This window comes from Protopterus annectens, chromosome 1.part0 (genome assembly GCF_019279795.1).
Source record: "Protopterus annectens isolate FY-2018-M chromosome 1.part0, PAN1.0, whole genome shotgun sequence".
Taxonomy (NCBI): Eukaryota; Metazoa; Chordata; order Ceratodontiformes; family Protopteridae; genus Protopterus; species Protopterus annectens.
In genome coordinates, this window is record NC_056725.1 from 31,664,873 (window position 1) to 31,692,114 (window position 27,242).

The window sequence follows — 27,242 nt, forward strand, 5'->3', positions numbered from 1 at the left end:
AAAGTTATTTCTGTGATGCATTGTCCCAGGAAAGGGCTCAGCGTTGTCTGCCAGCATCTTGCTACCGTCTGAAGTCCCTCATTACCCCCTGGTTTGTCTTCACTCCCTCGCCCGATATTTATTTATTTCTCCTTGGATTATACCTTGACGCCACTTCTTATTCTCTACCACTAGGTGGCAGAATTATCCCTTCTAATTCCCTTACCGTGAATTACAGAAATGCTATGTCATGAAAATGCTGTGATATTTCTGCTTTCCAGAGTATTTTCAGCATCCAGTGTTTATTCTCTGCATTTCCTACTTAAAGTAAACCAATACTCCCTAACTGAAGACCTGCCTGGTCTTCTAGCTTAAAGTTAGTTTAACTGTAAAGATGCATCTTAACCTGTCTGGCACATCCCAACTCTAAACGCAAATGTCATTCACCCTGCTCAAACTCTGATAGTGTTAAGGACATCTCAAAGCAAAGTCATCTACTGTAATTACAGTACTTATGGAGTGACAAAGCTTTACTGTTTAGATTTTAAACACAAATTCCCTCCTCTCAGAGATAACATTCCAGCCCCTGGGCTCTTTCCCACAAAACTGACTGTTTTCTCAGCTTCCCTCTCCTTAGCTCTACCCGCTCAATTCACCTTGCGGGCTCACTCTGCTCCCTTACCCCCCACCCCAACACATCTAGACTTATACCCACCTAACCTCTCCTACTTCCTCTCTACCTATTAAACTTCACCCATCACAACACAATCAACTTCCTTCTCCCTTCCCCAAATCACCATCTATCACCCCACCCATCCCTTTTTTTTTTTTTTTTTTTTTTTAACAATCCAGTTCCTACTCGTATACCTTTCTCAACACCATGCCTACAAAACATACTTCCTTCTCAATTCAACTGTTACTTCTTCTGAACCTCACTTACATGCACTACCTTATCCAGCCCGGCACCATAACTCACTCACCACTCCTTCATATAACCACCTCACTCCACACAACACACTTACACTCATTTATCTTGATATCCCCTAGCCTATATCCCATTAACAACCATCTATTTTTTCATCACAAAGTAATCACTCCATTTAAAATCTCTTGACCCCCCCCCACCCTCTACCCTCCAAATCCCTCACAAAACTAATCATACACAACATAGAAAAAGCAATCCAAATACCTTTTCAGCTTAATCCAACATCTAACAACCATACTTCTTTCTGGAGATATGCACCCTAACCCTGGCCCAAGCACTCCTTCCTCTACATCTAAATCCATCCTACTAACTTATCTAAATGCCCAAAGCATAGCTAACAAAATTCCCAACCTGCATGCATGGCTTCTCCACAACAAACCTGACATCTTAGTTATCTCTGAAACCTGGTTAAAACCTCATATAAAAGATACTGAAATATTACCACCTAACTACTCCATCAGAAATGACAGGGCCCACAAAAAGGATGTTGGACTAGCTCTACTCTAGTCATCCTCCCTATAATAAACCCATTCCCCCTAGTGTTGGCTGAGTTTTGTTATTTGCTAGTAATTACAGGTGTGGGGGTAGCCACATTCTTTGATTTCCTGTCCTTGCATATTTAAACTGGTGCATGTGAAATAATTCCTGCTTTAAAACTTCAGCTTGGCCAGCTAAGAACTTGGTTATATTCAACGGACGTATAAGAGAATTTAAGTACCTTTATCTGCACTTTTTTAAAAAAAAATACAGTATTATACAGTATTTAATTTGATTTAAAGTGTGTATGAAGGAGTGTTGAAGGAATTTTTAACTGAAGTTATTCTGCTCTTCAGTAACTTGAACTGAAGCTAGTGTTGGCTGAATTTTGTTATTTGCTAGTAATTACAGGTGTGGGGGTAGCCACATTCTTTGATTTCCTGTCCTTGCATATTTAAACTGGTGCATGTGAAATAATTCCTGCTTTAAAACTTCAGCTTGGCCAGCTAAGAACTTGGTTATATTCAACTGGACGTATAAGAGAATTTAAGTACCTTTATCTGCACTTTTTTTAAAAAAAAATACAGTATCATACAGTATTTAATTTGATTTTAAACTGTGTATGAAGGAGTGTTGAAGGAATTTTTAACTGTTATTCTGCTCTTCGGTTATTCCCACCCACCCTGATTTTGTTTTGGTGTTAATCTTAGTGGCATTGAAACTGCCCTCCCCTCAGCCTGCCTCTGGGCCCATCTCATTTGCTCACTCAACTGAGTGCAGTGAGAACATATTCTGATTTCAGGCACTCCTACTGTGTACAAAGAGAGCATCTGGGAAATAGAAAAAAAAAATTAAGCTTATTTCCTGCCTTTCTTGTTAAGTGGTACAGACTATTTGTAGGCTTCTGAGCCCCCAAGCCCTTCTGTGTTTGAGGGAAGCCTTCTAGCTTGTTTTTTTCTTATAACTAGCCAGTTTTCTAGTTTCAGCACTCAAATCTGTTTCTTTGATCTCAGCACTTGTTCAGGAAAAAAAAAAAAAAAAAAAATTCATCTGCTTTTACTGTACTTGTGTTTTTACCTACTTCTTTTACTTTTGCATCATCTTAAAATACTCAATTGTATTTATTACTGCTTGGTGTAACTCATTCTAAGCCTTTTGGTTTAAACACTTGGGCTTCGGACCAGTTAGTTGTTTTGCACTGAGAGGGTTTGTGGTCTGCACTGTTGTGGCAGAACAGGTAGCTTACATCCTTCTAGGTTGAGAACTGCTGATTGAGGGCTCAGTGTCTGTTATTCTAAAAGTGTATTAATTCTGGTTTAAGCACTTGGGCTTTCAAGCCAGTTATTTTACATTAAGAGGGTTCGTGGTCTGCACTCTTGTGGGAGGAGAGGCTGGACTCTGCCCTTCTGAGCTGGGAATTTCTGGTTAAAGGCTTTTATAGTCCATGCATATCTGAACTGTTTCTTACTGAAGTTGGTGCGCCTTGTTTGCTGTGGCATAGACTGGATTCGGGCCTGCTGGATCTAGCTTTGTTTGTGTAACTTGAGCACTAATCCAGACATTCTCTAAAGTATTCAATGGTATTTATTACTGCTTGGTTGTAATTTGATTAAAGTGTAGCTATCATTCAAGTCTTTTGGATTAAGCACTTGGGCTTCAGACCAGTTGTTTTACATTAGGAAGGTTTGTGGCAAGCACTGTGGTGGCAGGACAGGTAGCTTTCATCCTTCTAAGTTGGGAACTGCTGATTGAGAGCCCAGTGTCCAAGTGTATTAGTTCTGGTTTAGGCACTTGGGCTTCAGGCCAGTTATTTTACATTAAGAAGGTTCGTGGTCTGCACTCTTGTGGGAGAAGAGGCTGGACTCTGCCCTTCTGAGCTGGGAATTTCTGGTTAAAGGTTTATAGTGCCTGAATATTTGAACTGTATCTTACTGAAATTGGTTCACCTTGTTTGCTCTAGCATAGACTAGATCCAGGCCTGCTGAATCTAGCTTTGTTTATATGCTTGTTGTTTGTTTGCTTGTTACTAGAAGCTAATTCCACCTAATACGCAACTTCTCAGCTTCTGTGGATCACTAGTGATATCTGCATTGCTTACTGTACTTATTTCCTTGTTTCACTTGAAAGAAAGTTACTGTTTGTCGTTTTTGCATTTAGTTACTTGTAACACATTGCACTCAAGTTACCTGGCACTTGCTCACTAAAGCAATTATATAAGTCAGCACTAAAAATTAAAAGCACTACACCCTCACTCCCCACTGGCCCTTGTTTTCAATTAAGGATTTCCCAATATTATTCTAGCATGTCCAAAGGTCAGTTGTCAATCTCCTCTCCGGTCCAGCTGGTGAATCTGGGAATCTTGAGGCAATGTTATAACTGCCTCATGTACACAGACAACCCTCTCCTCCTCCCACATAACACAAATACTTGAGAGATGCAGCTATTTAGCCAAACTGGAGGCTGAGCTCTCTCAACTCAGGACTGGCAAGACCAGACAGGAGGAGAAGGCAACTACACACACCACAAAACCAGCCTCACATAATGCTACCACTCCACTGAATCAAACACATAAACACACAAAGACATACTCGAGGCTCTGAGTAAAATTTACCTAAACAGCAGAGGCCTCCAAAGCAGACACCCAAACAACTGCTACCTCAAGACACCCCACAAGCAACACATAAACCACAAAAGCAGTGTGCAAAGCAGTCACAGCCCTTAAGGCCAAATACAACACCAAACATACTTGTCATAGGTGACTCCATAGTCAGACACACTGACGCCCCACTCACCAGGCTGAACAAGGAGAGGGTCACAGTAAGCTGCCTATCGGGCGCTAGAATCCGCCACATAACACAAGCACTCGGGTCACTCCACGGCAAGTACAAATATGACACAGTCATTGTCCATGCTGGTGTGAACGACCTGAGACGCACCTCCTGGACTACATGAAAAGAGACATAGAGGAGCTCTCTGATTATGTAGCCCAGGCAGGTATGACCCTAACCCTGAGCAGTATCCTTCCTTCACCAAGAATGATGCCACAATATAGAGACAAGATGATCAGCTTTAACAATTGGCTTAATGTCTGGTGTCATTCAAAGGGGATCCAGTGTCTGTCTGCCTGGGATGACATGCTTGACAAGCCACGCTGCTTCGCAAGGGACGGCTTGCACCTGTCACCCCTGGTATTCCGGATATTGGCTAAGGCTCTTGCCACCCCCATAGTGCCTTTTTTAGGCAAGGCTCAAATTCTAAACCTACCACCCTAGAAAACAAAAATGGGAAGAAACTGAGGGTAATGCTGCTCAATGCCAGAAGCCTAAATCTCAAAATGCACGCACTCGAGGCCCTTCTCAGTATGGAGAACATCGATGTCTGTGCTGTAACTGAAACCTGGTTCAAGGCTCCTGAGAGCACCCCGGCACTATTAGGTTTTACCTCATATCATGCTCCGCCCCAAAACCCGGACCACACCACAAAAGGAGGGTGTATCCATATTCATAAAGGATACCCACACCTCCAGGTTGGTGGCAACGCATGAAGCTCGAAACCATCCAGGTGCAACTAACCATAGGCAAAACTGCTCTACAAATTGTAGCATGCTACAGGCCACCCTCAAACTCAGGAACCCCACACAGCCTTCCTGAAGACACTGGAGGGTATAAATGTATCTCCAAACACCATCATATTGGGTGACTTCAACTACCCGAATATAGACTGGGAACATTACTCAAGCCCTAACTTTCTAGCCCAACAGTTCCTGGAGTTCATAAATTCAAATGCCATGGAACAGCTAGTCACTGTTCCCACGAGAGGAGAAAATATACTAGATCTCATTGTCACAAACATGGGGACAAAATGCTCCACACCGAAGTATATCCTCATTGGTGAGATCTGATCATAAACTAATCTCACTGGAAATCCACATCCGCCCCACCCCAAACAAAAAAGACCATAGTGAAGAACTTCTCTAAAGCAAACTTCACACTACTCAAGACTGGTGTGGTATCCTTCAAGGCCCCTGAGCCAGAGGAAACCACAACCCAAGCTGCGGAAGCCCTTACAAATGCCTTCTATGAACACCTCCAGGACTGCATGGATCAGGCAATCCCAAATAAAACCAAGATTCTTTCCACAAAGGGCAAACGACCCCAGCCATTAACAAACTTTACAATAAGAGGAGAAAGCTATTACATGATAGAACAAAATCCATAAAAGGGAAGTCACCCCTGATCATTATTAGTAAAAAAAAATACGAGCACTCATAAAATCAACTAAGGCCAATTTTGAGAGAAAAATTGCCAATGGATTCAAAGGACAATCATAAGGCCTTTTTCAGCTATGTTAGGAACCTGGGTGGAAACTCCCAGATATGCTCAGAATTAGTCCAAAATGATACAAAAATCACTGAACCCACAGACATTGCCAACATACTGGCAGACTGGTTCAGTGCAAACTTCACCCTCTCCCCTAATGGAGAGATAACTATCCCAGCCGGTGTAGCCTCCCGGACATCTCAAATGCGCAGGTGAAAGCTGCTCTCTAAAGCTAAAAACACAGCATCAATGGGACCGGATGGTGTCCCCGGCTGTGTGCTACATGAGCTAAATGAGGAATTAAACCCGCACATAAGGCAGCTGTTTAATCTCAGCCTTACCACAGGATACGTGCCCAAGGAGTGGCGACGGCAACTGTGGTCCCACTCCAAAAGGCGGCGCCTCACGGACCCTGGTAATTACCCCATAAGCTTAACAAGTCTAGTCTGCAAAGCTATGGAGAGGATCATAATGGAGCTCATAAACAAAGATATAGGGACTTGCAGACATTGGACCCGACCCAGTTTGGCTTTGTCAAGGGAAGATCATGCCTTTTGAACTTGGTCGACTTCTTGAAACAGTCACCAAGGCCATTGATGAGGAAAGGCAGTCCATACAGCCTACCTTGACCTTGCAAAGGCTTTCGACACAATACCCCACTGGTATTGTAGAAAAACTTACCAGCTTAAATGTAAACCCATATGTCACAAGATGGGTTGCAAACTGGCTTAAGGACAGAACCCACAGGGTTAGAGTTGCTGGCGCTGTGTCAGACTCCAAGCCGGTCACAAGTGGTGTCCCACAGGGCTCGGTCCTTGGCCCCTATTGTTTGGCATCTACTTCTCAGAAGTACAGGCCAACATGGGAGGACTTTGGCTGACAAAGTTTGCAGACGACTGCAAACTGGGCGCCATAGTGGAAAGTGCATCGGACACGGATATCCTTCAGAAGGGACTCACGGAAACAGATAGCTGGTGCCAGAGCCATGGCCTGAAGTTAAACGCCAAAAAATGTATGGTCATACCCTTCGGGAAAAACAAGGTAACCCCAAGCTACCATATAGGTGGCAATCCACTAAGCACAGAAGAGGTTATCAGGGACCTGGGACCTGGGGACCCAGGTTGACAGTGGCCTTTCTTTTGACACTCACATTGCTAAAGTGGTTAGAAAGACCTTCTACATTGCCCACCTGATCATGAAGGGATTCACATCCAGATCTAGTGAGGTCATTGTTCCCCTGTACTCTTCACTTATCAGACCAATGATCGAGTACAGTGCCCCATTCGGGATGTATCTCACCCGACATCTGCAGCAATTGGAGAGACCCCAAAAGTTCCTCACCAAAAGGATAAAGGGACTCCAAAATCTGTCATATGCTGCCAGATTGAAGAAACTCCAGCTCTATTCAGTCGCATACCGTCTGCTCAGAGGTGACATGTGCCTGATATACAAGGCCATGTCCAACCCGAATTAATGGACATGCTCCACCTCAAAAATCCAAATCCACCAAAACCACTAGAGCAAGCGACTTAAACCTTAGCACGGATATAAATAGGACGTGCTGGAGGGATAGATTTATCACTCAGAGACTCCCTATGCTGTGGAATAAAATCCCGGTCCATGTGAGGCAGAGCACCTCGCTGACTCTGTTCAAGAGAAATCTAGACCTGTGGATGGGAGATCGTAGGTTTACCCCGGGAATCATATCTGTGTCACTGCTGGACAGAGGCACAACAAACTAATGGGCACAGTATTTTTTCATATAAGGGGTGGTGTAAGCCACAAAAATTTGGGCTAGGCTTATAAATGCCTTAGGGCAGATAGCCTAGTATAAACCTATGAACCTATGAACTAATACTAGCACTATTTCAGTTGAATAAACAAACGCATATGCATAGCCTCCCTTTACATTCCCCCTGGAGACAATACCTCAGTACTTGAAGATATCCTCTCGACTTTCTACCAATATCCGTAATGAAACTATTATCATGGGAGACACGAACATTAATTGGTCTTCCATTCAGTCCCCTACACACACCCTAAATATCAACCTATATAATTACTCACAACTCATCAACTCCACTACCAGGCCCTCTAAAGACTTCTCCAGTGGTAGCACCCTAGACTGGATCTTAGTCTCTCACCCCCACTGCTACCCTGACAGTGGAACTCTTCCCGATTCCCTCAGTGACCACTTTCCCATCTTTGCCAGGCGTCTTCCTTCTCCTTTACAAGTAATTCATAATTGCATCACCACTCACTACCTAAAGAACTTCAACCCAAAAGCCTTCTCTGACTCCCTAAAATCTCTTAACTGGAACCCCCTGAAATCTCTACCCCTGGATAATGCTGTTGCACACTTTAATACAACTTTCCTAAAACTGCTAGATAGTTATGCCCCCATAAAAACCAAAAAATAAGAAACCAAATCGCCCCCTGGCTAACAAAAAGCACACAAACTGTCATGCACCTTGGAGACAAAGCCTGGGCACGTTACCTAAGAAACAAGACTCCCACCTCCCTTAATGCGTTCAAAACACTTCGCAACAGAGTCAAAAAGCATATCACAGCAGACTGTCAGAATTACTTCTCCTTACTTCACAACAACCACAAAACCAATCCACAGAAATTTTGGAAAGGTATAACTACCCTCTTAAAAGCTGGCATAACTGAAAATCCAAGACCTGACCCACATGCACTAGATATAGATCTGGCCATCCAATTTAACTCTTTTTCATAGACTCTATTTCCAAACTGAACCTAATCCTTCTCCAACACTTCACCCCCTACTGCTGCATCTCCTCTCTTGTTACCCACCCTTACATCCAGTCTCTCATCCCCCATCCTCTCAACCCCCACCTTTCTCTATAAAACCCATTCCTACTTCTACCATAAAAAAATTCCTGCAAAAGCTAAAACTATGCACCAATGCCCCCGATAACATTCCCTCATCTTTCCTCAGCTTAGCCGCCGATGCCATTGCCTTCCCTATCAGCATCTTAATCAATCGCCCTATCCAAGAAGGTCTTGTACCCCAACTCTGGAAAAAGGCTTTCATCATTCCCCTGCACAAAGGAGGCAATAATAACATTACTAACTTCCATCCCATTGCCCTGCTCTCTCCCTTCTCGAAACTCCTAGAAAAATTTATCCATCTTCAACCCCTTCCCTATCTTATTGCCAACTTACTAACTCCCACTCAACACTGATTCAGACACAGTCACAGCACTACGACTGCCCTCCTATTCTTCTTGGAAACTGTGAATAAAGCCAGGGATTCTTGTTTTACTGTTATCTACCCTCTTACTTGACCTTTCTAAGGCCTTCGACACTCTCTCTCACAACATTCTCCTTACTAAACTATCCAAACTAAACCTATCCTCTTCCTCTCTTAAGTAGTTCACCAGCTACCTCTCTAACAGGCAGCAAGCTGTTAAGAGGAAAAAAGCCATCTCCTCTTTCCTTAACACCCCCACTGGTGTCCCCCAGGGTTCCATATTGGGTTCCCTCCTCTTCAATATATTCATTAATGATTTCTACCGCTCAGTCCCTTACGCTAACCTTATTCAATATGCAAACGATTCAACAATTATCTGCGCTGCTACATCCATTCCCACTCTCTTAAAGCTGACTCAAGATGCCTTCTATATCACAGAACAGTGGATGAAAGACCATCATTTAGCACCAAATGTGTCAAAAACAAACTTATGGTATTTACCCCCCTCTAAAACCAACACCATTGACAGAAACCTATTCTGCATCACCAGCCATAATAACACACCTCTTGAACCGGTATCTGAAATCAAATTACTAGGAGTCCAAATCGATGACCAGCTTAAATTCACTTCCCATCTACAACTAAACATAAATAAAACCCACCAAAAACTTGGCATGCTCTACCGACACGATCGATATCTCACTACTACAATGCTCACACTCTCAACTACATTTCTCATTCCTTCCCTCCTTTATGGTGCCCCTCTCCTAACAAACCTATAATCATCTTTCAAAACAAAACTGTCCTCTTGTTATAATATAATTGCAAAATTTGCCTCTAGCCAAAAATCATCAACCCATCACTGCACAGCTCTCCACAAACTAAACTGGCTAGAGCTTCCTATCTATCTCTCCTATACTCTGCTTACTAATGCTCACAAAATCATTTTTCACCCCTCCCTCTGTCCTTCCCTTTCGTCTACTTTTAAAATGCACCACCCAGAAAGACAACTAAGATCTAGCAATCAAAACCTAATAGAACTGTACAAACCCCTTCGCTTCCCAGGAAAAAACCTCCTGTCCTTTGCCCTGGCACGCCTATGAAACTCCGTTCCTCCCTCCCTCCATCCGTACCACCATTAACCTCCCTTCCTTTAAAAAATCACTTCACTCACATCTAACATCCACATGGGAATGCTCCTGCTCCCATCCCTCGTAGCCTATTCTCTACTTTCTACAGGCAACTATCTCATTTATTCCACACACCAACTTCATACTTATACCTAGCAAGTACTAAGCCAATTGTAAATAACTTCTAAAATTGTACTTTTCCATTTCACAAAACTTTATATTTACTAAATAAATGTCTTGTTTGTTTTCTGCTAAATGTAACCTATTAACTTTATTGTAACTGCTGTAATTTTCGTTTTTGTCTTGTAACCATAAAAGATTTAATTTTTAAACTGCTGATCATCTTTGTGTTGGAGCTTTTCTCCCCAGGACTCCATTGAAAACTGGTTCTTATTGGCCCAATGGACTATCCTGGTTAAACAGCTGCAAATAAATAAAATATATGTATATATGTATGTTTATTTTTATATATATATATATATATATATATATATCTACATATGTGTGTGTTTATATATATATATATATATCTATATATATCTATATATATATATATATATATATATCTATATATATATCTATATATATATATCTATATATATATATATCTATATCTATATATCTATATATATATCTATGGGTCTACTACTAATGCCCGAAACGACGATTCCCCGACGGAAAACTCACCGACGCCAGATGACCGACAGGTAAGTGTACCGACAGGGTGATTTGCCGACAGCGGAAAGACCGACAAGGAATGTGCGATCGCGACGGTAAGTGTGCGATGGTGACGGAGTTAGGAGCGGTCAGGTAAGTGCTCGAGATTGTGGGATGTCGGGTTAGGCTGTGGGAAAGGTGAGTGTGTGCGTGTCGGAGGTATGGTTCGGGTAAGGTAAGTGTGTGCTAGTGAGGGACTGTAGTTTAGGACGGTTAAGTGAGTTAGGGTTAGGGTGCAGGTAGGTGAAGTGTGCAGTGTCGGAGCTTGGGCTAGGGGTGGGTTAAGTGAGTTAGGGTTAGGTGCAGGTAGGTGATGTGTGTTAGTGTCGAGCTTGGGCTAGGGGTGGGTTAAGTGAGTTAGGTTAGGTGCAGGTAGGTGAAGTGTGCGATAGTGTCGGACCTTAGGGTTAGGGTTTGGGTCAGGGCTAGTGTGTATGCTATGTAGTGTCGCGTGTTGTTTACGTTCCGTGTGTCGGTGTAATGGTGTTCGGTGTAATGGTGTTCGGTGTTTTGCGTTGTCGGGTTTGTGTGATGTCGGTCATCTGGCGTCGGGGAGTTTTCCGTCGGGGAATCGTCGTGTCGGTAATTAGTAGTAGACCCATATCTATATATATATCTATATCTATATATGTATCTATATCTATATATGTATATACATACATACATACATATGTATTTATGTGTGTGTATGTATATGTATGTGTGTGTATGTATATATATATATATATATATATATATATGTGTGTGTGTATTAGACACACGTGCGCACTGCCTCTCATTCCGTGGCACAAACTATAAGCTTTCCTTTTAAGAATGTTTCTGTGATTAAATAAAATACATCTGGTTACTGATGCTTGCTGACACTGAAGGTAATTGAGGTAAGGAAGGATTGCCTGGTGTGCTGCCCCCCCCAGGGTCTTTGCTCATCATGAACATTGTGACTTTGCTAGATAATGACTTTGACTTTGTTATGGTGTTTGAATGCTTCATGTCAGCATTAAAGTCTTTTGCAGTTGATGGTTTATGTATAGTATTTTTGTTTGTGTAGCTGTTCAAAAGTTTTTCCTTTTTACCTGTTTTCAGTCTGAAGATGAAGTAGAATGTCGATTTCTGTGTCCAGAGAGTTCTAGTCAAGCTGCGTTCCTGTATGGTGAAGATTTTGTGTTTGCTTGTTCGACTGGAACAGGAAGAGGCTCTCTGCCTCAGGAAGCAATTGCTTTTAGTAGCCCAGGTAAAGCACGGTTTCCATTTAACTTGGATGAAAATCACGTTGATTTCAAAGGACCATTTTTAGGTTTAGCCCAGAATCTGGAAGGTAGAATAACAAAACTGACATTTTTGATGGATGCATGGATAAGTAGTTAAAAATGTTTTCTAAGCAAGTTATCAACACTGTAGCTAAAATATACAACTGTGTAACTTAAAAAAATGTTAGGATTTAACTTTTATATAGCTGGCTAAAAATGTACCATACGTGGTAAATATTCACTATATACAGTGTATATCATTGGGTGTTTCGAGAGAGATGTTAAAAGGGAGAGGAAAGTTAAAGTAGAGTGAAACAAGGGTACAGTAGATGTTAATTTTGTAACAGTAGGCGTCTTATTCTAATGTTGCAGTATTCTAAACCTTTGGGATTCCCTGGCTAAGTGACCCCAATGTCCACCCGTATAGAAAAGACTTTTGTTAATGCATAGTATGTGTGCCAGTGGACATGGTAAGGCAGGCAGAGTAGGCCATAAAGATGACATCCGCACGTATCATCCCCTAGAACTTCTCTGCTTCCAGTCCAAGCAACAGCTTCTGCCACTTTTCTGATTGCAGAGTGTTTCCTAATGTTAGGTAAGTGCCTCATTGGGGAAAATTGTTTTTTGCTGCTGCATATTTTTGAGGTTGATGTAATCTAGGAAAGGTAAGTGTAGTTGTGGACATCAGATTCCACACAGCTACAGTCAGTGCTTTGCCTAGGGTCCACGATTACATGTCTTGTGCAATTTGCCAAGTATTCCTCCCCAAGATCCTACATAGTAGTTTGTTGGCTCTGAGCATTTATCTTGCGAACCAACATCTGAAAAGGTTACCTTTTGGTGTGGAGGGTGTTGTGGGTCCATCCGGTGAGCCACCAAAGGCCAAAAAGGTCAGGCCCGAATCTTTGGCTACACCTCTTAATTCAGATAGTCTTTTTGAGGCTGGTGAAAGCCTTGGATGCCCTTTTGATCTTTTCAGAATTTGTTTGGAAGGGTGCCACTTAAATGTCCACAGAGGCTACATAGATGTCCGTTCAGGACAATTAGAGGAAGTCACGACCCACTATCTCAGACATCCCAAGTGGTGTTTCTCTAGCTCCTCCAGTTCTTACATCTCAGTAAACCCTATGCCTGACACAATACCTAGTTATATCCGTAGGCTATCCCTTCACAATGTAGAGGTGGATTTTCCTGGTAATAAGCATAAACAGAGGAACATCTACTGATTCTCCTGACTGGCAGGTCTTCTCATAGGCAATCTTGAATTGCCTTCCTGGCTTCAAATCCATCCTCAGCCCTTCCACCCATTCCTTTTCCTTCACCCATGCCCAGGAGCTTAGTAGAGGAACAGCAGGCCTCTGATGAATATGATGATTCTTCATCAGATGAGTCCTTGATCTACACTTCCCAAATTGAGTTCCCCTGGGTTATGCTTACCCTGAATTAGGCTCCAACATAGGAGCTTCTCCTGAGGAAGATTTGTCTTTTGGAGAAATTATTTCCAGAATGAGAGAACTGTGAACTGGAATGTAGTCATGTATCAGAATTTAAGAGGAGGTATTATGACCTGTTGCAGATGGATTCTTCTCTCTGCAATTCCTCCTGTTCTCCCTGCCTTTCTGGATCCCTTTTTCTGTTTCAGAGTTCAGGTTCTCAACCCCCGTCCTCAAAAGACCTGCCAAATTCTATAAAGTTCCTGAGGACAGCACATTCCTATTCAAATGTTCTCCTGCAGATCCTGCAGTTCTCTCTCTTTGCAGACAAAACTGTCTAAACTATTTCCCCATACTAATCTGCTCCCGTTAGACAAGGATAGCAAAATGATGGAAAGGAGAGGGGGAAAAAGTGTGTACCTGCTCTACCTGGCTTTCCCCACCTTAGCGGATATCAGACATTCCTGATGCTCCAGCCAAGGTGCAACTTGCTCCTCTGTCTACCTCAGCTGAGGTGTTTAGACATTCTATTAAATGCAGTTATGATGCAGCTGAAGTATCCGCAAGGTCACCAGCTTCAGGTTCTGTACTTGGGAGGGTGCTCATGGTTTGGGTTCCAGCCTTTGCCTGATATTTCGGCTCAAGTTATGGATGCACCTCTGGACAGTGATGCCATTTTTGATGCTTGTTGCATTTTGTTCAAGTCCCCTGCATGAGAAAGGGAAAGAACTAAAAGAACCCAGACACGCGTCCTCTACCTGGTCTGTGACATGAATAGGACTTGGGTCAGATTTGTGTCAGAGACCCCCCCCCCCTCTCCACGTCAAGTAGAGTACCTCTTTACCCCTTTTTTAGTGTAACCTGGATAATTGGATGGAAAATACATCCTTGGGATTCTACCCGTGTCTCTGCTGGACAGGTGCATCGGGTGCCGATTTGTCTATACATGGGCTAAACTCTTGGCTAGACTTATAAGGGCCTCAGTACCAATAGCATAGTAACTTTCTGTGATCCTTGGGAAATGAAACACCTCTGTGTCCCCAGTCCCTAAATACCACAGAAACTACCCTTTTAAAACACATTTTGTTAGAAGGAAATGCAGTCCTCCTTGACATAAGAAAGGGCCTCCTAGACAGGCACCTTTCAGACCCAGCAAAAGCCTGACCAAAAACCCTCCTTTCAAGACAGGCCACGTAGTCTGTGACTTACTAGCAAAAATGTCTTTTAACTCATTCACTCCAGAGCAGCTCAGAAAAAGCTGCCTGCTTAATTCCACCATTGGAACAACAGTGCAGCCTGAGTTTATTTTCAGAAAATCCATTTTTAATACCATACAGAAAACAGATGTTCATAACTCTCTAACTATAAGAGCTAGACTATAAAAATGTAAATGCAAAAGTTCACCAGACACTGACCTTTCCAACAGTGTAAATGTTGATAGTGCGTATCTGTCATTATTAAATATTTGCTAAGGAATGCTGATATTGTGCATATTTTTTACCTTTTTATTAAATCAAATCACAATATCTTTGTCAGTGTATCATGTAGACCCAAAACGATTTGTTTAATTTGTTTTTATGAATGTCAGCATTAAAATGATACCTTAACAATTGTGTAATGCTGCATTACAGAGGTGTTCACAGAAATTTGATTAATATAATTCTCATAATTGATAAAGCATAATATCTCATCACCTGTACCAGACAGAGGCTACATATCAGTGCAGAAGTTGTGCGTCTCGGTGACAACTTCAAAATGATGCATCATTTGTCATCACCATGCTCCCTTGCAAAGATATTGGCATAATAATGAAGTATTGGAAATGTGTAATTTTCATAATCCTACAAGACTGATATCTGTACATGTGTACAGTGCAGAGACACAGTACTTTTACCATGTTGTAAGGAGTAACACTGTCTTCAAAATTAGGTATTTCTTTTGCACACTGACATGCTCCATTGCAAAGTTATTTACCAAAATATGATATTCATAATTTCCATAACCCAAGTCCGAAACAAACTTTATCTGTACATGTGTAAGACATGCAGGCACAGCTTTTACCATGTTGCAACTATCAATACTGTCTTCAAAATGAGGCATTACTTAGCACATTCAGATGCTCTCTTGCAAAGTTATTTACCAAAATATGACAAAAATAATAATTTCCATAACCGATGTCCTAAACAAACCAGTATCTATGCATGTGTACAGCATTCAGACCCACTTGTTTTACCATGTAGACAGATATCATTGTAAATATGCACATTCTTGGTGTAGCCAACATACTGCTGAATGGGTACATGTAAAGAGAAAAAGCAAGGTAAGGACCGCCACTCCACTAATGAACCCAGGACAGGCACGGGACTTCAGTGGCAAGCAAGGCCATCTGATCTGTCCAATACCTGTGCTGGCTACCCACTCAGACAGCTGATACCACTACAGTCTCATGACCTCCTTCAGTGTCAGCAGTCTGCCTTATCTGTGCCTTTTCTCTCTACATGTGTCAGTTCAGCAATGGACCTAAGGGATCAAGTTCTGTATTACTAAGCCCTTCCTGTCATCTAAATTCTACACATGCCTGATAAAAGAATAAAAAAAGTACTGCAAGATAGTTACTGACATATTCGATTGTATGTGGTGGCACTCTCCTGAACCAGTTTGTTTAGTCCTATATTGCTGTAATTCTTGCTGGATGGGTTCGACTTGGCTGATACTAAAGTTCGAGGCTTTACTGGCTCGAGGCTAACCCCTATCCCATGGTGCCTCATGGCAATTTCCCAGATCTCATTTGCCGCAAAAGCTTTGAGCTTGTTTCCTTACTGGCTCGTTGGCTAAGTCAAAGATTTATTTACTAAATCTTGCTTTTTTCTGCACCTTTTTTCCTTATCTTTGACTCCTTGTAGTTTCTAGCTTATTGTGTCATTGTACTTGGTGTTTGACCTGTTTTTTTTTGCCCCCAAAGGATTGTACGTCCCGAGTCAGAGGGCCATAGTTGCCCTTTTGTTAGAGGACCTTTTCTCCCTGTGTGTCTTTCTTCAAAAAAAAAAAAACAAATCTTTCTTTCTCTATCTTTACTGTTCTTGTTGGAATTATCAGTACACCGTAATTTAGTATAGTTAGTGTTGGTGTTTTTTCTATGTAGCTTCTTAGTTTGTTCTTGTTAGCATGAAAATGACAGAGAGCACGAAGACCATTGCCTTTCAGGGTTTAAATAAATGTGATGAATGTTCACAAAAGATGTCTGACACAGTCACACTAGCTGTGTGTACTGCTTAGGCAAACCACATTGGCAGGAGGAGACCTGCACTTCTTGCCATTCTTTAAGTACCAGGGACGTTATGTAGTCCTATCTCGCCTACATTCTTACCCGTGGGTTCGGAGCTGAATATCTGCTCCGACTCTGCCGATTTTACTAGCTCAAAGTCTTTCATTGGCTGGGCTAATCAGGTATCCCATGGTGCATTGTTCCATATCCCAGATCTCGTTTGCCGCTCATGTAGCTCAGACTTGGTCTCGCTTGGCTGTGGCTAGGTACCCTCTTTTTTTCTTAAAAGTTTTGATTCCTTTCAAAAGCTATTTTCATAGCTAATTGTCTAAGTTTTCTGTTTGTCAAGAATTGTGATTGTGTGATTGTTGTGTGGTATCCCTAGTTCTCCTCTGTTTGCCTTCTGTTTGAGTACGGTCTAGACAGTTTAAATTAGAGGATTGGGCTTCCCTTTCCTTGTGGTTTTCAATCTCTTGTTCAGTGTTTGTACTTGATTTTTGGTGTGTGTTTGATCACTCTTTACTATTTAGCGTCGTCCCCGCTTTTTCAGACTTGGTTTTGCGTTGTGGGCTTAGTAGTTAAGATGTCTAGGGATAGCAAGCAGCACAAACCTTCGGGTTTTAAAAAGTGCTCTAAATGTGGGTACAAAATGTCCATTATCGATGGGCATTCCATTTGTGTCTATTGCTTGGGAGCCATCCATCTGCAGGAATCCTGCAGTTTTTGTGATGCATTCAGCCATAGAGTTCTCCAAGAGAGAAAGAATAAGCTAATTTTAAAGGGACTATTGAAACCCTCTTTTGAAGAGGCTGTGGATTTAGTCTTGCAGTGGAAAGTCAAAATCTGGCAAGTCAAAAAGACATCTCCGGCTCAGTCAGCTTCATCGGAGCCCCGGGAGAAAATCTCAAAAACTGCATCAGCTTTCTCGGCTCCAGTGTCCTCAGGGCCGCAGAAAGGATCGGTACTAATGGAACCGGCATCTGCTGCAATTGTGTTAGAACCTCCTAGGAGCCAATCTCCCAGTCTCAGACCATCTTCTCCTGAGAGGAGATCTCTTTCTCCATCCCTGTTCTCCAAATCTTCCAGGACCCTTTCGGATGTGGATGTTGATAGGGTGGTTCAGAGGCTCCTCCAGTCACCGGTTTTGGCAAAATTGTTTTCGGCTCAGGCCCAGTCGGCTCCGGAACCCGTCCCGACCCAGTCTTCGATCATTTCTCCTCCGCGCGCATCTCTGTCTTCGGAGCCAGTGTTCCACGCCATGTGATGTTTCTAGGCTGGCTCCGATGCCCCATTTGGCTCAATCGGTATTGGCATTGGCTCCGACCCCGTCGGCTCCGTCCTCTGGGTTCGGGACTCTGGATTCTTCAGTCGGGCCCGAGGGGGACATCTTGGGGCTTATTTCGGTCCTGAGTCACCCTCTCGGTGCATCGGCTCGGGAACTCCAACCCCCGTCATGGCCTCTGAGACTGGTTGCTCCTCTGATTCGGGGGGGGGGGGCGGCCTTCGAGGCTATGCGGACCGTGCTGGCCAGATCATAGCTACATCAGGCGGGTTGGTCACTCTGTCCCCCACCACTCCAGTGAGAGCTTCTGATCACCACCCATCCATTGACAGCAGAGCACCAGGGCTTAGGGATACCCCCACGAGTGGTCCCCAAATTTCTTAGGGTCCCTCAGAGTTCGTGCCTGAGGAGGCCCCCAGAAAGAAAACGTGCAAGAGGAAGCACATAGACTCCCAGGATGAGTCCCCTCACCTCTGATACTGACCTCGAGGAATCTGAGGGGTTCCCCAAGTCATCCTCTGATGTTTCCTTCTCCGATATACTGAAACAAAGAAGTGACTGGCCTTCCAAAGCCCCTTCAGAGGAGGAGTCACTATTCCTTAAGGCGTTTGCTGCTCAGCTCTCTGCCTCCTGGGGGTGTCCACCCTTCGAACTCCTTGACCTGATTTGTCGAAGAGTGTGGGAGAACCCTGTGTCTGTGTAGTCCGTGCCCAGGCATCCCAACAAGTTTCTTTCCGCCCCCCAGGAAAAAGAGTTTCTGTCTAAAGGAGTCCCTGTAGATGCCATGGTGGTTGCGGCAGCCACTCAGCAGGAAGTAGCAGTGTCTTCATCTGTCCGTCCTCCTAACAAGGAGTCTAGGACCATGGATCGGTACGGGAAGCGTACCTTCTTATCAGCAACCTTTACTTTACAGTCGCTGAATTACCTGTCTCACTTCACTCCAGAGAGATCTCCTCAAAGAGTTAGGAGGTACTCTTGTGGGTAACGTTCCTGAGGCAGTTGCTGAGACGGTTAACGCCCAGGTCTCTACCCTCAACTCCATTGCTAACTCATCCATGCGGCTCATTTCGTATGCAGCTGAGGGAGCGAGTAGGGCAGCAAGCTCAGGGGTCAGTCTTAGAAGGCAAGCCTGGCTGCGCCTGTGTCACTTTGTGGAGGCCTTCGTCTTCCTTCACTGACGCCCCCTTTGATGGTTCCTCTTTGTTTGGGACCAAAGTGAAACACCCTCACCGGGTGCGAGCAAGAGGGAAAGACCCTGTCTGCCATAGGGGTCCATTTTTCCCTTCCTTCTAGGCCTTATCCCAAGGCCCAGCAGGGGGTGGAGATGTGGTTCAAGAAGTCAGAGGGTTTTTCCTTCCACACAAGGTGAACCCCCCTCCAGAGGCAGGGGAGGGGGGTTATTCAGGGAGATGTTGCCCCAGAGGCAGGGGGGCCCCCGCAATTCGGGAGACTATTCCTTTCATGGCTCTCCATACTCTCGTTCCTGTGGGTGTGCCCAACTGCGCTTATCCGGAGCCAGTCAGGGGTCGAATTTCCTTATATCCGGAAGCCTGGGAAAGCATTACCCAGGACCGATGGGTATTACGGATAATTTCCGCAGGTTATCTCCTTCCATTTTCATCAGAACCCCCTGCCAATCAGAAAAATCCCAGACTTACCACCCAGTCAAAGGGATCAAGCAGCCTCAGAGATCTCACAGCTGCTAGAAAAAGGAGCTATGCAGTGTGTCCCCTCAGACCAAATCGGATTAGGGACTTACTCCAGATTCTTTTTGGTGCCGAAAAGAACAGGGGCTGAGACCCATACTAGATCTCAGCCAACTGAACAACTAAGTACACAAGTCCAAGTTCTGTATGGTCACACTTCAATCGATTCTCCCATTGTTGGGAGAGGAGGCATGGATGTGCTCCATCGACCTTAAGGATGCTTACTACCATGTGAAAATGGACAGGGCATCCAGGAGTCACCTACGCTTCCGTCTGGGTGCCAGTCATTTCCAGTTTCGAGCCCTACCCTTTGGTCTCACCACAGCCCCCAGGGTGTTCACCAAGTGTATGGTGGTGGTGACGGCTCACTTGAGACATCCGGGATTCAAGGTGTTTTTGTATCTGGATGACTGGCTCCGTACCGCTCCCACCAGGCATCAACTAGTTCAAACCAGGGACACTACCACCACTCTGTCACCAGTTGGGTATAACAATAAATTGGGAAAAATCTGCTTTATTGCCCTTGCAGCGTGTCACCTTTATAGGAGCAGAATTAGACACCATTCGAATGCGAGCATTTTTACCGCAGGAAAGGATCAGAGTCTTACAACAACAGGTACACATGCTGATGCCCCTGAGACAAGCGAAGGCAAGATGGGTTCTCCAGCTCCTAGGGACCAAGGCAGCAACAATCATGTTGGTCTCTCTAGCAAGTTTGCACATGAGAATTCTCCAATGGCTCCTCTTTGTTCAATGGTCTCTCCAAAGACTTCCACTGTCTCATCCCATTTTGCTTACGGACAGATGCAAGCAGGACCTCTGTTGGTGGCTGTGCACCAACAATTTGGACTGGGGAAAGCCATTCGTTTCATCCATCCCGGTTGCCACGGTGACCACGGACGCCTCCCAGATGGGGTGGGGGGGCATTATCTTTGCAGGACAATCCAAGGTATGTGGCAAGAACACGAGATACATCTGCATATAAACGTCCTAGAGATGAGAGCGGTGCTACTTGCGTTGCAGGCACTTTAGAGTGTTCTTCCTCTAGGGATGATTGAGATACACTCAGACAGCATGTCAGTAGTGTGGTATCTAAACAAGCAAGGGGGAACCAGGTCATACCCTCTTCAGAGAGGCCATGCGAGTGTGGCATTGGGCAGTAACTTCCCAACAGTTTCTGGTGGCAACGCACATTCCGGGGAAGTCCGTGATTGCGGACATGCTAAGCAAAACTATTCTGATGCCTTAGAAGTGGTCCCTGAATCGCCTGGTTGCGGAGTGAATCTTCAGCAGGTGGGGTTAGCCTTGCTGCGACCTTTTTGCCAGTCCCCTCAATGCGAAATGCAGCAACTACTTCATGCTGATCCCCCCCCCACAGGGGGAGTCACCCAGGGACGCTCTGGTTCACGATTGGCCCTCCGGTCTGCTTTATGCTTTCCCCTCTGTTTCCCCTGCTGTCAAAGGTGATTTAGAAAGCACAATCCTTGGGAAGCAGAATCATTCTGATTGCTCCACACTGGCCTCGCCAAGTTTGGTTTCCCTTTCTTCAGCAATTCATTGTGGATACTCCTTGGACTTTGGACCCTCATCCAGATCTACTGACACACATGTCGGGACAGTTCCACCCCTCCCTGATGACCCTCCGGTTGACAGCCTGGCTACTCCACTTCCATCGTTAGTCAGACTTCATAATTTCTCACCAGAAGTGGTTCATATATTATCGTCCTCTCATAAACCATCCACTAGAAAGATTTATTCTAGTAAATGGAAAATATTTTCTATCTAGGCACATACCACAGGCATTGATCCTTACACAGCTCCAATCGCTTCAGTACTGGAGTTTTTGTCTATGCTTTTCCACCAGGGTTCCGCATCAGCCACCATCAAAGTTCAACTGGCAGCAATCTCTAATTTCCACGTAGCGAATGAGCCTAGTCTCATGGCGCATAGACTATGCAAGGCGTTCCTGAAGGGTACTCTGTTGCTCTGTCCCCCGGTGTCCGAACCTATTATGCCCTGGGATCTCAGTTTTGTTCTACAAGCCCTTACTTTACCACCTTTCGAGCCTGCAGCTACATGCGAATTGAAATTCTTGACCTGGAAAACAGCCTTCTTAACAGCAATCACTTCAGCAAGGCGAGTTTCAGAAATTCAAGCCCTCTCTATCAAACCTCCATATTTAATCTTCCATAAAGACAGGGTCTCTCTTAGACCAAACCTTTCGTTCCTTCCCAAAGTGGCTTCCGTGTCTAACCTAAATCAATCCATTGAGCTGCCTGTCTTTTTTCCCCACTTTTCTAACGAGGCAGAATTTAGATTTCACCAGTTGGATGTACACAGACAATTGCGCTTCTATCTACACCGAACAAAAGATATCCGGTAGTCTGACCAACTTTTTGTTTTCTTGTCGGAAAACCGAATGGGTTCCCTGGTCTCCAGGGTCACCCGGTCTAGATGGATATCTAGTTGTATCTCTTTCATCTATCAAGCAGGAGGTAAAGATGTGCCATTTCCGGTCAAGGCTCACTCTACTCGAGCTGTTTCCACATCCACAGCATATCAAGCCAGATTGTCAATGGATATGTGCTGCAGCTACTTGGGCTTCTCCTCACACATTTGTTTCTCATTACAAATTGGACGTGGTCTCCAGGGGGCAGGTCTTCCTTTGGCTCCACAGTTCTCTGGAGTATTTTCCTTTGAGCCACCCAGGATGTAGGTGCTAGGGACGCTGTCCCACGGGTAAGAATGCAGGCGAGATAGGACTACATAACATCAAGAAGTTATGTACTCACCATAACGTTCGATGTATGTAGTCCATCTCGCCTCACATTCTTACTTACCCTCCCACCTTCCCCCATCCTGGAGGATTTGGAGGTTAGGTTATCTGCAGAGTTCCCTTGCTTAGCTTAGTCTCTACCTGGATGTGATGTGTGCATGGAGTACAAATGAGTTTCGCAGCAAACTAGATCTGGGGATATGGAGCAGTGCACCATGGGATACCTGCTTAGCCCAGCCAATGAAAGACTTTGAGCTAGTAAAATCGGCCAAGTCGGAGCCGATATTCGGCTCCGAACCCACGGGTAAGAATGTGAGGCGAGATGAACTGCATGCATAGAACGTTATGGTGAGTACATAACTTCTTGTTTTGAGCGAGAGGAAACAAAATTTGATGGGGTCGTATGACCGGTTCTTTCCAGGAACAGCTGGTACTTGGTCAGACAGCTCCTAAGACTTCTAAACAAAAATCTTTGGCTCCAGTTTCGGAACATTCGAAAAAGTCCAAAGCATTGGAGCCAAGGAGTTCTGGCTCCGATTCCGCCGTTTCTCTATCTGTACGTTCGGTCTCTTCTGTGCTGAGGCAACCTTCGGAACAGAGACAATTACCTGACACTGACCCTGACTCACCTACCTTGAGATCTCCTATTTTGGAGAGGAGGAGATCTCTTCCAGTCTCCATTCGATCCTCCAGGACACACGCGGATGAGGACATTGATCAGGTGGTGAAGAGGTTGCTTTCTGACCCAGCTCTGGCAAGAAAATTGGCCCCTCTGGACCCAAAGGCTTCGTAGTCAACCCCTTTGCAAACCACTGCTCCTCCTCCGACTGCTTCCCTCTCTGAGCCAGTCACTTCAGGTTCTTCGATGTTGGATCCATCGGTTCTGAGGATTCTTCCTTCTTCCATGGAACCAGTAACACTATCCTCAGTGGCTCAGTCAGGAGCCGAGGGATCTGGGAGCCAACTCCGAAGGGGTTAGTCACCCTGGGTTTTCTTCAGAACCGACTCTCCCTCTCGGTGCTACGGCTCGACTCAGCTCTGTTCCCACATCTGCTTTGGAGCCATTCCCCCTTGTTCGGAGCTGACCATCCGTCTCCTCTAAGCCGAGATCTTCCTCGGAGGAGAGGAGAAAGGCCTTTGAAGCAATAGAGAAGGCTTTATCCTCTGCAAAAGCCATACCTTTGGAACCTATACCCCACCAGCAGCAACCTCTTCACCCCCTGCCACCCCCACAGCATAGGGAGCCAGAGATTCAATGTGTCCCCTCTTCAGAGACCTCCCCAGATTATCCCACTGGAGAGCTCCCTTGGAAGAGACACTGTAAAAGGAAGCATGTTGACTCACCTGAGTCTGTCATGTCTGACACTGATTTGGAGGAATCAGAAGGGTCCCCTAGATACTCTTAGGATGTCTCTCTTTCTGACTTCCTAGAAATCCTTAGAGGGGTGATTTGGAAGATCTCTAATCCTACTTAGGAATCACTGTTCCCGACCTTCCACCTCCTGGGTGACACCTTCTTATGATCAGCTCTTACGGATCATATGGCGGAAAGCCTGGACCTCCTCAGACACAGTGGAGCCTGTCCCAAGGAGGCCAAACAAATTCATGACTGCACCGGAAGATAAGTCCTTTCTTTCCAAAGGAGTTCCCGTTGATGCTATGGTGGTAGCAGCGGCCACCAAGGAGTCGTCCGAAGCATCTTCTAATATCCATCCTCCTAACAAGGAGTCCAGGACGATGGACAGGTATGAGAAGAGTACCTTCTCTTAAGCGGCATTTACTCTAAGATCGCCGAGTTACCTTACCCATTTCACTCTACTTCAGAGGGATATACCCTTCAGGCTTCAGTAGCTCTGGGATCCACAGATAAGGTTTCTGCACAGCTCTCCACCCTTATGTTGATAGCTAACTCTTCCATGAGGCTGATTTCGTATGCAGCAGGTTGAGCGGGTCGGGCAGCCACAACAGGAATCTCTCCCAGGAGACATTCTTGGATGCCCATTTGCAATTTCATGGAATCCTTTGTCTTCCTTAACCAACGTCCCCTTTGATGGTTCATCTCTTTTTGGACCTCAGTTGAAAGAAGCTTTGACCAGGTGCGAGCAGGAAGAGAAAGCCTTATCTGCTGTCGGAGTCTGTTTCTCCCTTCCTTCTAGACCCTATCCCAAGGGTAATTTGAGGGAAAATGTGGTTCCGTAAACACAAAAAGGTTTCCCACAGGCATAAGGTCAACCCTCCCCTAGGGGCAGAGGGGGAGGATATAATGGAAGATGCCGTCCTCGCGGCAGAGGAGGTCTGCAACACCAGGGAGATAGAGAATCTTCTCTAATCGTCCCTTCCATCACCCCTGAGGGGGTTGCCCGACTGTCCATCTCTGGAGGCAGTCAAGGGTCTTATATCGCTGTAACCAAGCCCCTGGCTAAACATTTCATAAGATAGTTTGGTGTAGACTATAATATCCAGAGGTTATCTGATCCCCTTTGTTTCCAATCCCCCAGTAAACCGGTCTCTACCAGACGTGCCAACCAGTCAACCAGACTGTGCAACATCAGAGGTCATCTCGTTGCTGCAAAAAAGAGTCACCCAAGAAGTCCCCACAGAGCAATTAGGATCTGGGACTTGCTCTCTATTCTTTATAGTTCCAAAAAAGATGGGGGACTGGAGATCAATTCTAGATCTCAGCAGACTCAACATGTCCGTAAAGAAATCGAAGTTCCGAATGATCACTCTGCATTCGATATTTCCCTTCATCAGGAAAGACAATTGGATGTGCTCAATCGATCTTCAGGACACGTACTACCACATCAAAATGGACAGGCGCTCCAGAAGACACTTAAACTTTCTACTGGGAGCCAGTCATTTTCCATTTCGAACACTGCTCTTTGGCCTCACTACAGCCCCCAGAGTGTTCATCAAATGCATGGTAGTGGTAATGGCTCACCTGAGACATCGAGAATTCCAGGTATTTCTGTACCTAGACGACTGGCTCCTCACTGCTACGACCAAACATCAACTCATCAGAACCAGGGACGAGACTCTATCCTTGTGCGCCATTTTAGGCATCACAGTCGACCTAAAAAAATCAGCCTTATCTTCATCGCAGCACATTGTATTCTTAGGCTCAGAAATAGACTCAACCACCATGTCAGCAAGATTAACACCAGAAAGAGGAGAATCATTACGCAACCGAGTCATATCCTTGCTAAACAGTGTCAGAGTTCAGGCCAGGGTAGTCCAAGTCCTAGTGACTATGGCTTCTTCCATTCTATTAGTTCCTGTAGCCCTCCTGCACATGAGGGTTCTTCAGTGGCCACTATTTGCCCAATGGTTAATGCAGGGTCTTTCCTTGTCTCCTCGGATTCCTTTCACAACCACCTGCAAGAAGGATCTGACATGGTTGCATAAGGAATAACTTCTCTTAGGTCATCCACTTGTTCCTCCTGAAGAAAAAGCAGTCTTGACCACAGACTCCTCCCAGATCGGGTGGGGGGCATTATCTGGGAATGATGGTCCAAGGTACTTTGCAGAAGCACGAGAACCACTTGCACATCAATGTTCTGGAGACGAGAGTGGTGCTATACGAGTTGCAAGCACTTCACAGCTCTTTTCCCACTGGGACAATTGCGATTCAATCAGATAAAACATATCTGTTGTGTGGTACATAAACAAGCAATGGGGGACCAAATCTTACCTGCTTTGCCGAGAGGCCTTAAGAGTTTTGAAATGGGCGATTGACACTCAACGCTTTCTGGTAGCAATGCACATTCCGGGGAGGTCCAATGTGATAGCAGACAGTCGAGTGATTCTGATGCCTCATGAGTGGTCCCTGAATGCAGAAGTTGTGAAAGAGATCTTTCACAGATGGGTCCAGCCTTGCTGCGACCTATTCGCCACACACCTGAACACCAAATATAGCAACTACTTTGCCCTAATTCCCCATCCGGGGATGTCACCCAGGGATGCTGTAATTCACGATTGGCCCTCGGGACGTCTTTATGCCCTCCCACCCTTTCCTCTCATTCCAAAGGTAATAACAGGAAGCAAAACAGTTGGTGTACCCTGATCCTCATTGCTCCTTACTGGCCTCGCCAAATCTGCTTTTCCTTTTTGTGGCCCTACCTATTGGAGGAACCATCTCCAGATCTACTGATTCATCAATCGGGGCAGTTCCACCCCTCTATCCACACCCTACAATTATCAGCATGGCTGCTCCAGTTCCACGAATAGCCAGGTGCATTTCCCTTTCACCTTCTGTCAAACATATTCTGATTTCTTCCCAGAAGCCTTCCACTAGGAAGTTATACTCCGGCAAATGGAAAAGGTTCTCCATTTGGGCTGTAAACCAAGACTTAGATCCCTGTACACCTCCTATAGGATCTATTTTGTCCTTCCTTGCATCCATCTTCCATGAAGGGGCGGCAGCTGCTACAGTTAGTCCAGTTAGCTGCCATCTCAAATTACCATTTTGGATTCATGGGAAAACCCATCCTGTTCCACTTTGTATAAAACCTTTTTGAAGGGAGTTCTCCTTCACAGGCCTCCAATCGAACAGCCACCAGAACCCTGGTACCTAAACTTAGTTCTCGCATCCTTAATTTCTTCACCCTTTGAACCCTCTTCTTAATCGGATCTGAAATTATTATCCTGGAAAACACTATTCTTAGTAGCCGTAATCTCTGATAGAGTCTCAGAACTGCAAGCTCTTACTA

General features: G+C 44.8%; 1 protein-coding gene across 1 annotated transcript in view; it reads left to right on the forward strand.

Annotated features, from left to right (window-relative positions):
* Window positions 1–27,242, forward strand: part of NUP133 (nucleoporin 133) — a 2,059,048-nt gene that overhangs the window by 538,809 nt on the left and 1,492,997 nt on the right. The window contains exon 10 of the mRNA XM_044070734.1: window positions 11,908–12,055. Within this exon, the coding sequence (XP_043926669.1) occupies window positions 11,908–12,055 (148 nt within the window). The remainder of the gene's footprint in view (window positions 1–11,907; window positions 12,056–27,242) is intronic.